Genomic DNA, 13,702 nt, shown 5'->3' on the forward strand with positions numbered 1-13,702 from the left:
GATCAATCACGGTGTCAATGTTGGATGCTGATGGTGCTCTGACCTCTGTTGCTACCATCCTGTCTGTCTCAAATTTTTCTTGCTCCTATTGTACCCATTGCTTCAAGGCTTGGTAACGCACCTTCTCAGTTTCAACATTGGGGTATGCTTCCTTGGCTCCTGCGGTGGCACTTTCCATAGATGTGCTAGGCATGGTCTCACTGTGTTGTGGATTGACATGGCTTGTTTTGATAGATGGCTCTTTGCTTTTTGAGTAGAAAGGAGTCTTCTTTCTGCTATCTTGTTATGATCAAGACTGGCTGTGATGCCACACTTTGTGTTGTCATACTGTGATTTTCCACACTTATCATCCTTGGGGTTACATCAGGTTTTACTTCCGTGGTTGGTTGAGGCTTTGTTCTTAGTGGGCAGTCCATGCGAGCATGCCCAATTCCGCATTCCCTACACAAGGTTGGAATGTAATGGGATTACCCTTGTGTGAGCATTCTACTATGTGGTGGTTTTCTCCACAACCAAGACACTTGATGGGTGTTTGATATGTGGTGGGCCTTACTTGATTAGCATACACCGGGACGAGTCCTTCGGCACCATCCATGTAGTACATAGGGTATTTTGTTTCATACTCATAGTGAGGTTCAAGCTCTTTAGGTTGGAGTTGATGCATTGGAACTATTGGAGCAAGATTGGGAGCCCATGGATATTGTGGAGGATTGAGATTCCTCATTAGTTGAGGCACTTGTGTTCTCACCGGGAGTGGGTTGAGACGTGGCACTTGTGCATTAGGTGCTAGTGCCAGTTGTCTATAATTGGGATTGGTGGCTATTGGTATTGTTGGGGCCGGGGTTGTGCTACCCTCATATTATAGAAATAGGTATTTACATCATGCCCTACAACATTGCAAATGGGACACCATAACCGTGGGGGCTGAGCCACTTCTAGTGGGTCTAGTTTGTTCCTCAGGATTGGGCATTCATTGGCTATATGGTTGGCCATATAGTGTGGGCACCAAACATTTTCTCTCCATGGGTACTGTGGTGGCTAAGAGACATGCAACTTTTTCTTGATGGGCTGCAGCATTTCATCTTTTACTCTTAGGGCAATGGCTCCCACTCTGTCCTCGGTGGTGTGATATTTGTTGGAAGTGCTTCCCTTCTTTGAAGATTTCTTGTTGCGATGACTTGATTTTGGAGGGGTGGAGGGGGGGGTTTGGAGGTGGAGGGGGGTTGGAAGTGGGGGGAAAGGGGGTGGGGGGAAAAGGGGGGTAGAGGAGAGGGGGGGGGGGTGGTGGTGGAGGGGGCGGGGGGAGGAGGTGGGGGGAAAAGGGTGGTGGAGGAGAAGGGGGGGGGGTTGGAGGTGGGGGGAAAAGAGGGGGGGTGGAGGAGAGGGGGGGAGTTGGAGGGGGATTGGGTTGGGGTGGGAGGAGAGGGGAGGGGGGGAAGAGAAGGTAGAGGTGGGGGAGGGGGGAAAGGGGAGATGGGGGTGTAGAGAGAGGTAGAGAGATGGTGGAGTGGAGGATGATGGGGGTGTAGAGAGAGGTAGAGAGATGGTGGAGGGGAAAGGATGGTTACCTTGAGTGGGGGAGATGGGCAATGGATGAAAAAAGTGGAGGTGATGGGGAGGAAGATGATGGGAGGGGGAGATGGAGATGGAAGGGGGGTGATGGAAAAAGTGGTGGTGGAGGGGGGTTTCACAGAAAAAGTGGTGGTGGTGGTGGTGGAAATGGTGGACGGAAGTTGGAGGATGGAAAATAGAGATAGACAAAAATATGGAGGCTTAACGAAAATTGGAGAAGGAAGTGGCTTGTAAGTGTGGGGAAAGAATTGAGGGTGGTTGGTGTTGCTTTTATAGGATGTGGGGGAATTAAGGGTTGATTTTGGGTGCTTAGTGTATTAATGTGATTATGTAAGTCAACATTATCCTTTTGCACCATTTGGAAGAATTTTTTTACTCCTTTGCCTTGAGGGATGTATCTTGAATGCTTTTTCAAAGGGGGTTCTTTTTCACACATGTGAACATGTGCTCCGCTTTCGCTTCAGGCGCTAACCTCCCCGACAGCGGTGCCAAAATGTTCTCTTTTTCTCCCAAGTGCAGGTTTTGAGGGTGTTGGTCACCTATAGTCGTGTCATTGCTCGTTGTAACATAGCTGTTCTTCACGTGTAGCATAGGTCCTCGGGTCGTGTTTCGGTGTAGTCTAAAGCATGGAAAGCAGATCTCATGCGCATGCAAATGAGAAAGAGAGCTTGATCATAACGATTGATGGAGGCTCTTGCCTCCATAGGAGTTCAAGGGTTTAGAAGGGGATTTCAGGGTTCAAAAGGGGGATAGAGTTCAGAGGGGGTTGTAGGAGTTCAAGGTTGAGAGAGCTAACTAGGAGTTCCAAGGTTCAAAGGAGGTTGCAGGGTTTAGGAGGAGTCAAAAGTTGACGAGTGGAGAGTTAGTCTCCTTTGTAGATTCAAGGGGTAAGGGTTGAGGAGGTGGGACAAGGAAGGAGGAGGAAGACGGAGGAGAGTGGAGGAGGAGGAGGGAGGAGGAGGAGGAGGAGGGAAGAGGAGGAGGAGGAGGAGGAGGAGGAGGGAGGAAGGAGGAGGAGGAGGGAGTACAAGGGTAGAGAGTGCAAGCGTAAGGGCATGCTAGAACATGATAGTGTAAGAGAGCATGGATGCAATGGAGATCAATCGCATGAACACAATAGTGAGCTTGAACACTGAACCCCAAAGAGTGGGAGCTTCATTCCATTGAGAGATATTTATACATGTTGGTCTCTGCACAATCCATAGGTACCTCCGTGGTGGGACCTCTTTTGTAGAAGACCTTTTGGACAGGAGTCCCTCCACTTTTGGGGGGGACCTTTTGTTGGAATATGAAGCCAAAGTGTGTCAAAAATGAGTGTACTATGTGTTTAGGGGGTGTTTTATAGTCTAGTGAGTCCTATGGATGCCACGTGTCATATTGGGAGTTATCCCATATGCATAGGTGTTCATATGTGTGTGTGCGCTCTTATATAAGAGCTGTACGTGTCTAGTGACAAATCAATCAAGTATCAAGCTACAAGCTCTTTGGTCTACATGTGAGTACTGTCATTTTTGTTCATTGCTCTAGTCATTTCATTTCCATTTCATTATGTCTTCTTTTGAGTATCACTTCCTCTCTCCCTAGCCTACCCTCTCTCTCTTCCTCTTTCCACCATGTTCCTTCATGTGGTACATTAGGGGAATTTTGGACTAATGCTTTGGCCATTCCTACCCATGTTCAAGTGAAATATCAATAATTTGAACCAAATCTAATCAATGTGGAACTAATTTGGTTGAAGAAAGATCTATACATCTATGTATCTCAAAAGTTCATGGTTGTGTCTTCCTACAATATGTATTAAAACATCTCACTCATTTCTCGATTCGCTAAAGAAAGAATCATCCACCTTCTATGTTACAATGGTATATTTCTATTCAAAGTGTATTGTGGTTGATTGGTAAAAGGGAGGTATTTATCAACATGGTGTAATTCTTTTCAGATTATTTTCGGTTTGATTGATAAAGGCCCGATTTAAGGCGAGGTAGTTAATAAAATGTTAATGATTTTCAACAGTGATGGGAGGTATGTAATTATCAAGAGTCCTATCTAAAACATAACTTATTAACTTCAAATATGTCCTACTTCCCCCTTGCGGCTAGGTGGCAATTAGGTGCAGTATATTGAGTGGATGGCAATTAAATGAACTAGATGAAAGGAAAAGAATATGATGGATGGCTATTCTAGAGGTATAGTGCTAGAGAGAGAGAGAGAGAGAGAGAGAGAGAGAGAGTAATGGAAAATAGATATTCATGTCAAGATTTTGAACTTGGACAATGTGGATGTATGGGAGTAGAGCAATATGAATATGAATGGCAATTAAATCGACAATTACATTGGCAATTCCGAATGGTACATTGACATTCTTAAACAAAGTTTTGTTAGCTACGTGAAAGTAAAGTAAATTTATGATGAGAGAGTGTTGATTTACTAGATAGTATAGACTCGCACATGCAATCCATGTTTGATAGGCACATTGGATTGATTGTACAAGGCATTCATATTTGTTGGCAACAAAAGTTTGATGGCAAGTTTGGAGATGGATCACATTCATGAATGGTAAGCTCACTACAATTAGATTTGGAGATGGATTGCATTCATAAATGGTAAGCTCACCACAGTTAGATAAGGCCATAGTGAGTCACAATTGCATTAACATAAATGCATTGGCCATTCCTACCCACGTTCAAATGAAATACCAAAAAGTGGCACCAAGTTGATTTAAGAAACATTCAGACACCTTGTCACCCATTCTTCAATCCATAAAGAAAGAATCATCTACCATCTATGCAACAATGGAATATTTATATGGGTAAACTCAGGGTAGTCACTCTATAAGCATCTAAGGTAGTAGGTTCATTCATGAGAGGGGATTTTTGAATTTGCGAGACTTTCGAGGCCAGTTACATATAAGAGGGGTTTTTAAAAATAGTTATCCAATATAATTGTGATATGTACATGTAGGAGGAGACTTTTAAGTTCAAAATTGCAACATGCATATGTACGGAAAAGGGGTAAATAATTTTGTAGAAAAATGTTAAAATTTACATATAGGGGTATCTTAATCGTGTGCTTCCTCGCATGTGTTTAATGGATTTTTACATAGTGACTGCCTCAAGTCGATAAATGGGAGGTATTAATAAATGGAGTATGTTGTACTGTGTTTGATTGCAATACGTGAGGTAGTTAATAAAGTGTTAACACTATTGAACACTACACCTAGATAAACATTGATGGGAGGAATGTAATAATCATGTTAGTGCTGCCTAAAACATATCTTGTCAAATTGAAATATGTTCTACTCCCTCCTTGAAAGTAGTTGCAATTAGTGAAGTGTATGTGAGTGGTTGGCGATTAGGTGAAGTATGTGTGAAGGAAAGAACTATATGATGAAAGGAGAAAAAGAGTAGCATGAGCAATTGGTTGATCGATAAACCCGAGGTTCTCACTCTATAAACATCAAAGGTAGTAGATTCGTCCATGGAAGGTGAATTTTGAATTTGGGGGACGTACGGGCCATTTACGAATAGGAGGGGTTTTAAAGAAAAGTTATTTGATATAACTATGAATATGTACATGTAAGGAGGGGACTTTTAAGTTCAAAATTGTAAGATGTATATGTACAAAAGAGGGATAAATAGTATGTAAGAAAATGTAAAATCTTAAATACAAGGATAATTTAAATGTGTGCTTGCTCGCACTCTTTAATGGATTTTTACCCATTCACCACCTAGGGTTGATAAACAGAAGGTATTTAATAAAATTGTGTCTTTTTATGGAAATATGAGGTAGCCAACAAAATGTTAATGCAACTTAACACTACACCTAGATAGACCTTGATGGGTGGTATGTAATAATTATATTAGTGCTGCCTAAAAAATAAATTCCACTTCCCTCTTGCAATTAGGTGAAGTATGTGTGATGGTTGGCAATTTAGGTGGATTATGTGTCAAGGAAAGAACTATATGATGAAAGGCAAAAAAGAGTGCCATGAGCCATTAGCAATTAGATGAACTAGATAAAAGGAAAAGAATATCATGGGTGGCTATTGCAAAGGTAGAGAGAGAGAGAGAGAGAGAGAGAGAGAGAGAGAGAGAGAGAGAGAGAGAGAGAGAGAGAGAGAGAGAGAGAGAGAGGAGGACATTCATGTCAAAATTTTACCGGTGGACAACATAGGTGTATGGATGTAGAGGAATATGAATGACAATTACATTGGCAATTACATTGACATCCCCCAAAATCTCGCTAGGAGGACATATTTAAACAAAGTCTTATTAGCTACGTGAAAGTAAAGCAAACTCACACTGATAGTGTGATGAATATAGACTCACACATGCGATCCATATTTGATAGGCACATTGGAGTAATTGCAAAAAGGTATTCATATTGTTGCCAACAAAAGTTTGATGGCAAGTTTGGAGAAGGATCACATACATGAACGGTACTAAGCTCACTATAGTAGATAAGGCTAGAATGAAATAGCAATAATTTGAACCAAATCTAATCAATGTGGCACGAAATTGATTGAAGAAAGATTTATACACCTACAAAAGTTCAAGGTGTACTAAAAATTCTCATTATTCTTCAATTCATTCTCTAAAGAAAGAATCATCTACCTTTTTTGTTACAACTGTGGCTGATCGTTCTTCAATTCTCATAGCAAAGATCCCATTGGCACCTGTACAATGACTTTGTTAATATATTGATCAGTTGTAATACACTCTCTGATTCTAATCTCAGCATTGTACATGATTTTTAAATATATTTTTATATTCATGAGTCAACTCTCTCTCTCTCTCTCTCTCTCTCTCTCTTACCTTCTATGTTACAATGGTACATTTCTATTCAAAGTCTGTTGTGGTTGATCGATAAATGGGAGGTATTTAGTAAAATGGTGTATTTCTATTTGAAATTGTAATCCCCCAATTTGAATTCCACAGTCCCACCCCAATTAAAATCTAGATAGATAGATGATCTACATAGATAGACCCATCTATCTATCGATCGGGAGGTCTATCTCACTCATCCTTTTTATTACGATTTCCATGGAACCAGGTCATGGTGCAATAGTTGGAATTGGGCTAGTAGTGTTAGGTGTATTCCCATATGTCTGCACAGAGGGAACCTAATGTATCTAGAGGTGTGGTCCCAAATGTACCTGTGCAACATCTCTGCGACTTTTAGCATATCTCTATCCAGGGGATGTGAAACTTGAATTGGAGTCGGTAGTAATGAATCCCAATAGGATTCAATGTGATATCCCTTTGGTTCTAGCCCCCCCCTCTGGAGGGGAGATCTATATGTACATATGGATTTATTGTATTTGATTGATAAAGGCGAGGTAACCAAAATGTTAGTGCTATTCAACAATGGACCTAGATAGATCTTGATGGGAGGTATGTAAAAATCATGTTAGTGTTGTCTAAAACATATCTTGTCACATTTATGTATGTCCTACTCTTCCCCGCTAACACTTCATCTTCTTGCTCCCACCTATGTGTGTGTGTGTGCGCCTCTCTCTCTCTCTCTCTCTCTCTCTCTCTCTCTCTCTCTCTCTCTCCATCCATAGGCATTAATGAAACTTCCCACAAATGAGAGCCACTTATTTCCTTGGTCAAATTTTGATGTGGGTGAATGCTTTGAACTTGCCCCCCACTTCAAGTCATCCCAAGTAAGAAAAAGACAATCGTGTCAATCTATCTTAATCTGATAGACCCTTTAAAAAAACCTAGATATAAACACTCCCATAGCTAACCAAGCTTCTTGAGACCATTCAATGCAAGAGGGGCCCAAGTTTTGTGTAGTAGAATGAAAAGATGTTGGCTAGCCTTCCAATGTTCTAGTTGTACCCAAAAGCTAGATTATTTTCAACAATGTAAAGGCCACTATGGTGACCCACCTAGCTAGTAAGGATATAGAAAGGTAATCTACTTAGATGAGGCTAGGAGGATCTTGTACTATATTTAGGTGAGGATTGTATAGTACATGATCACCCATAAGGAGAAGTGAATAAAGAAGGCTAAACACTTGGATAGAGTCAATAAACCCATATGTTAAAAATGCCTTGGCATTTGAAATCGTCATTTCTCATTGAATCACGACCAACTCTCCCATGTCCTTGCCTAATGTCCTTGCCTAGCATGAATAAAGAATGATTCCAAAGATTCAATGACCCAAGTCCACCTCTCCACATGTAACTGTTAAGTATCTTTATTGACATCTACACTCTAGTGAGTACATGGTCACAACATGGGAAACAAAAGATGAAAAGGTAGTAAAGAGATAGAGAATCTATGTGGGTAGGCCACACATTGATGACATTGATAAGAGGTGGGGTTGATATGCAATAGGGGAAGGGTTAAGTCCACTTCCCCCTTGGGTTCCAAGAGTAGCCTCTGAGGCCTTTTTTGAGGGGGCGAGGCTTAGCAGTTGAGGCTGCAACACCTCAACTTCCGGTTGACAAGGATTTACATGTTTGAGACTTTGGACGAGACAAAGATGGGTGCTCAAATTTTAGGAGTATTGTGATCATTGTGTTAGCAAATATGACGATGATTCCAAAGGTAGGCTCTTCCCTAAGATGTGCATGTCGCTCGTGAAGAACCACCAAGTGGTGCTTTCGGGTATGAGATGGTGCTAGCCATTGAAGAGAATCGTGACTTTGTGACATGTGAAATGGTGGTTATCAGAATGATGCCACATATGTTTTGTTGTGGGGCACCATGTACTTCCATTGATGGATGTTTCATTGAAGAGAATTGTGACTTTGCGACATGTGAAACGGTGGTTATGAGAATGATGCCACCTATGTTTTGTTGTGGGGCACCATGTACGTTCATTGATGGGTGTTTCATGAATCAATCGGGGCAATGTACGAGGGAATGATCATTGGTGTGGGGATTAGTGAAAGGCCCGAGGGAGGAAGTTCCCAAAAGAAACATTGCATTATTTTCAACTACGAGCCTTAGTGAAAGGCCCGAGGGAGGAAGTTCACTTGGGGATTAGTGAAAGGCCTGAGGGAGGAAGTTCCCAAAAGAAACATTACCTTATTTTCAACTGCGAGCCTTTTATGAGCGTTGAGGTCCTATGGTGGGAGGTCTTAGATGGGTCAATCTTGACCCGTAATATTATGGCATGTTAGCCTTCCTGCTTAGAAAATTGATGGAGATTTGCAACCTCACTGACATTCAAATATTTGACGGCCAACATTGGGTGACTTGTTGCTTCCTGCTTAGAAAATTGATGGAGTAGGGTGGCCATTTTAGCGCGAGGAAAACGAGAAGCTGGTAATTGGGGGTCGATTTCGATGCTTTTCGACTAGTAATGGCCATCTAATTTTCGACCATTAGTGAAGTTGGGAGCGAGCAACACGTGGCAAGATAACATGAGCAACGCTTGACACATGGTGTGTGCATAGATGGTTTGCTGACATTGTGTGTGTTTCATGATGTGAGTCGTGGTGGGTGGTTGCGTGTCTTTTTGGGTAGCAAAATTTGGTTGGCCGGCTTTCCAGGTCATCAACATACCCGCTCAAACATTGCATATTATGTGTAAAGTAGTTGGTACCAATCGGGTGAATGAAGTATGCTTATGGGCTTCCATGGATCCAATGGTGGAGGTTGAACTTTCGATGTGGGGATTGGCAGCGTGGATGGGGTAGGGAATCGGATCTGGCCTCCCATTACCAGGAGGAAATCAACTCAATTGCGATGGCATCTTCTACAAATTGGAAGATTAAAAAATGCGACGGGGTCAGCTAGCTACCGACCATCTAGTTTGGTTCACTATATCCATAACAGCCTTCTTACATGTCAGTGAAAACACATCAGTCTTGTTCATAGAGGCCTCACATCTAGCTAACCATATTCTATGAAGTGTTGAATATCTAATAACATCCCACATAATGGACTGAGATCTACTCCGAATATGGCGGCACCCTTGGAGATATACTCCAGCCCTAGGTCCTTGGCACACCATGCTCGTCTTGAGAGCTTTTTGTTTCAGTTGTAATCTGGTTGTTTTGATTAATATATAAGTAGACCTATTTCAATAAAAAAAAGAAGCGACGGGGGTAGTCCGATGGACGGAAGCATGATTCATGAATGATTCCGGCGTCCTGGTATGAGTACAACCAACTACTCCCCGAAGGGATTAAGGGTAATGGGGAGATTAAGATTAAGGCGGGAAAGAGATTAGGGGCAATTAAGAAGCTATTAAAATAATAATCCATCGTCTTCTTCCTGGCGATAGCCAATGCTTCTAACAGCCAAGAAGAAGAAGAAGCTTGCGAGCTCGCCACCGCCATGGCCAAAAAGCTTGCTTTATCGCCATGGCCACAAGCTTCAATGCCATAGCCATTGCCACAGCTTTCTTCATCTCCATAGCCACAAGCTTTCTTCATCGACATAGCCATGGAAGTCCAAGTCCCTTCCTTCCCCCTCCCTCGCGCTTGGGCCTCCCAGCGCCCCCGTAGCATCCTCCCCATGGCTCCCTCCAAGCCCTTCCTCCCTCCTCCCCTCATCCTGTTGGACGATCCCCACGCCGAGCTTCCTCCTCGCTCTTTGCATGGCGATGGCGTTTGCATCTCTCCCCCTCGTCGCAGGATTGCACGCCCCGTTCCTGGTGATGCGCACACCGAGCCACGGCGCCAGGCGAATGCTGCTGCCTCCCTCCCCGAGTCTCCTCGACCTGTTCATTGCGATGCGCCGGACGTCCGTCGTCACAAGGTCGATACGCCTCTCGCTATCTCGGCGTCCCCTCGCACCGTTCGCTGCGATGTTCATCATGTCATGGCCAATGAACGAACCGGCACCTTCACCGCAATGCCAAAGCTCTCCTCGGTTCCCGCTTTGCCCCTGGCCGTTTCGCCCCCGCTGATTCTCCCGCCCGAGCAAAACGGTGACGCCGTCATACATCGGCCATTCGGAAGCATTGCGCCAGTCGACGGGCTCGTTGGGGATCCAAGAGCCGTCGTTTCAAGTGAAAACCAATCCCAGGCAACTCTAGCTTCAGGTAGGATACCAACAGAATCGACGTCTCGACCGAAACGTCCAAGGTCTTTTGCAGTAAGAGATTATCCCGAGGGTTGTGGTAGGAGAAATGCCAACTCGAACGCCAACAATGATGCGAGGGACATACCAATGGAGTCTCCAAAATCTGTTGGGGAGCGTTTTGCGCAGCATGGCCTCAAGGATTTCAATCTTGTAACCAGGAAAGATTGTGCCATGAAATTGTCTACCAATAGCCTCGCATTGACGTCGCATACAGGAATGCCGAGGCTCGGTAGTGAGTTCAAGAAACCTAACGTGAGTGCTCCCCGGATTACAAATATTCCCCCGCTGGAAGAACTCCATTCCAATGATAAGGAGAAGGAACACGACGGTGCTATTTGTCTATACGAAGGTTCCTCTGCGAGACAGCATGGGCATGGCGCAAAACGATTCTGGCCAGCAGAAAAACGGCATAAGAGCATGACTTCTAGGTTCACGGGTTCATCAGGCCGAGGGGAGTTTCATACTCACAAGGCTCGCAAGAAACTAGAGTTAATGCCGCTTGTGGCGAGGCTGCAGAGTGTCAAAGATCGACCCGCAAAGAAAGCAAAGTTTGCGCATCCTTCTCCCTCTAATCACACAAGAACGGTCATACCTTCCCATGGCTTTGGGAGTGAAGACAACACGAGGCATCAGGAGTTAGCAGAGTGGAAGAGAGAACTCAGTCCTCGGGTTGCTGTGAAATACATTCTGCATAAATTTGGATCCGTCCGAAGGAACTCTGTGAACGTACAGACACGTTGTAAGAGACCCGACCTCTATGCATCTAATGTTTTGAGAGAAAATGGCCTGTGGAGCAACACTGAAGAGAGGATTATTGGTGAAGTGCCAGGCGTGGAAGTGGGTGATGAGTTCAATTTTCGCATAGAGATGTTCATGATAGGTTTACATAGGCAAATTCAAGGTGGGATAGACTTCATTTCTGGCAAGTTTCGTGCCAACGGCCGTCCAATTGCAACAAGCATTGTTGCTTCTGGTGGCTACGAGGATGATGCTGATGGGGGTGACATTTTCATCTACACTGGCTCTGGTGGGAACAACTACAAAGGAGACAAGCGGCAGGAGAAAGATCAGAAGCTAGTGCGTGGAAACCTTGCACTGAGCTACAATTACAAAACTAAAACTCCAGTGCGTGTCATAAGAGGGTATCGGGATCCAACTAGTCCTTCAAAACATGTATATACGTATGATGGTCTGTATGATGTAGTTGAGTACTGGTATAAACTTGGTTTGTCAGGGTTTCGAGTATACCAATTTAAGCTGGCTCGCCAAGCCAGACAACCAGAATTGGGCTCCTCCATTGTAAAGTTTGTTGGCAAGCTGCAGAAGAAAGGGCTGGACCGCCCCTTCCTTCTTTTGAAGGACTTATCTGAGGGCAAGGAGAGGCTGCCTGTCGGTGTTGTGAACGATGTGGATGATGAAAAACAGCCTGCTTGCTTCACTTATGTCCCACAAATCAAGTATTCAAGTTTGCTCTCGCCTCCACTTCCAAGAGGCTGTGATTGTGTAGATGGCTGTGTTGATGTTGAAAAATGTCTTTGTGCTGCCAAGAATGGGGGTGAGTTTCCCTACAATGAAACTGGCGATGTTATCTGGCACAAGCCAGTACTGTATGAATGTGGAAAGTCATGTCTTTGTCCACCTTCATGTCACAACAGATCAAGTCAGAGGGGTCTGAGGTATCAGCTTGAGGTTTTCAAGACCGGAAGTAAAGGCTGGGGGTTGAGATCCCTAGTTTCGATTCAGCGTGGTGGCGTTGTTTGTGAATATACAGGAGAGCTGTTGTCTGATGCCGAGGCTGAGCAAAAGGTTGGGGATGATGAGTATCTCTTTGACATTGGAAATAAATGGAATCCATGGGATGATATCTCCGAGCTAGTGGATTTGACACCACAAACTGCAGTTTGTCCTGTTGTTGAGGATGTAGGGTATACCATTGATGCCAAAAGGTTTGGCAACGTTGCAAGGTTTATCAATCACAGTTGCTCACCTAATCTTTATGTGCAGGATGTTCTTTTCGATTGTGATGATTTGAGGTTTCCACACATCATGTTGGTTGCTATGGAGAATATACCTCCTATGAGAGAGCTCACATATGACTACCACTACACCATAGGTCATGTGCGAGATGGAAACAACAATGTGAAGACTAAAGCTTGTCATTGTGGAGCTGCAGGCTGCGGAGGGAGGTTATATTAGTGCACTGACGTCTGGTTTCCCATTGTTTTAAGAAAGCTCCTTGCATCACAGGCAATTATGGTCATTGTTCGAGAAAATTGGTGAGAGTATCTGTGGTAAAACTTTGTAAATTGGGTCCAAACTGGGCCAAAGCAAGTTTGTAGTTCCTTTTTGCAAGCCAAATTTTGCTCCATTGGCAAGTGGAGTGGCTCATGTATATCACACAGTTTTGGTTGGCTCAGACAAGTTTAGTCCCTCGGCAAGTGGAGCGTGGCTCTTTAAACTACTTATATTTAAATGATTTTGTGGCACGTGTTGTTGTCCTACTGTAGGCTTTTGAGTTCTTGATGTTGCTGTTGAACTGCTTATTCTGTGTTTCCAAGATTATATCTATACAATCTATCAGTGAATTTGTTCAAGGACTTGCATCCTTTAGAATTGTTTAAACACGGATCACTGCTATGAGGCTTCTAACCAAAAGGGAATGTTGTGGAAACATGAGGCTTCTAACCAAAAGGGAATGTTGTGGAAACATCTCTCGGGTGACAGATGCCATAAAAGGAGCCTTTCAAGTGGTGGCTCCTAAGCATCCATGTACACAAGAGAGAGAGTTCTAACTTCATGTGCTATTGCCATAAACTGCACTAGACTCGCTGGATCGTGTCATTTCAGTCTATGTTTTGTGCATATTGCAGGGACTTTTTTAAAAATAACTGTCTGTCTGGAATAAATATTCTGTAAAATTCTAATATGGGCAATTTTAGCCACCACATGTACCCTGCAAGCAGGGATGAAATACATGTACCCTGCAAGCACGGATGAAATATGGAATCCTTGTGAAAGTTCATTGAGCTAAGTTTTTTAGTTTCACAATATTGACAGAACATTCTTTGCCTTTATATTTT

General features: G+C 43.5%; 1 protein-coding gene across 1 annotated transcript; it reads left to right on the forward strand.

Annotated features, from left to right (window-relative positions):
- Positions 1-9,864: 9,864 nt before the first annotated feature.
- On the forward strand, positions 9,865-13,051 carry LOC147905871 (histone-lysine N-methyltransferase, H3 lysine-9 specific SUVH4-like). Its single transcript, XM_087382106.1, has one exon. The coding sequence runs from the start codon at positions 9,981-9,983 to the stop codon at positions 12,816-12,818; it is 2,838 nt and encodes a 945-aa protein (XP_087238232.1). The 5' UTR covers positions 9,865-9,980; the 3' UTR covers positions 12,819-13,051.
- The last annotated feature ends 651 nt before the right edge of the window (positions 13,052-13,702 follow it).

This window comes from Dipteris shenzhenensis, chromosome 1 (assembly GCF_047967505.1).
Source record: "Dipteris shenzhenensis isolate YYH24624 ecotype China chromosome 1, Dip_SZ_1.0, whole genome shotgun sequence".
NCBI classification, from domain to species: Eukaryota; Viridiplantae; Streptophyta; class Polypodiopsida; order Gleicheniales; family Dipteridaceae; genus Dipteris; species Dipteris shenzhenensis.

Coding starts and splice junctions, on each gene's coding strand:
- LOC147905871 (XM_087382106.1), top strand. CDS start 9,981: ATGGAAGTCCAAGTCCCTTCCTTCCCCCTCCCTCGCGCTTGGGCCTCC.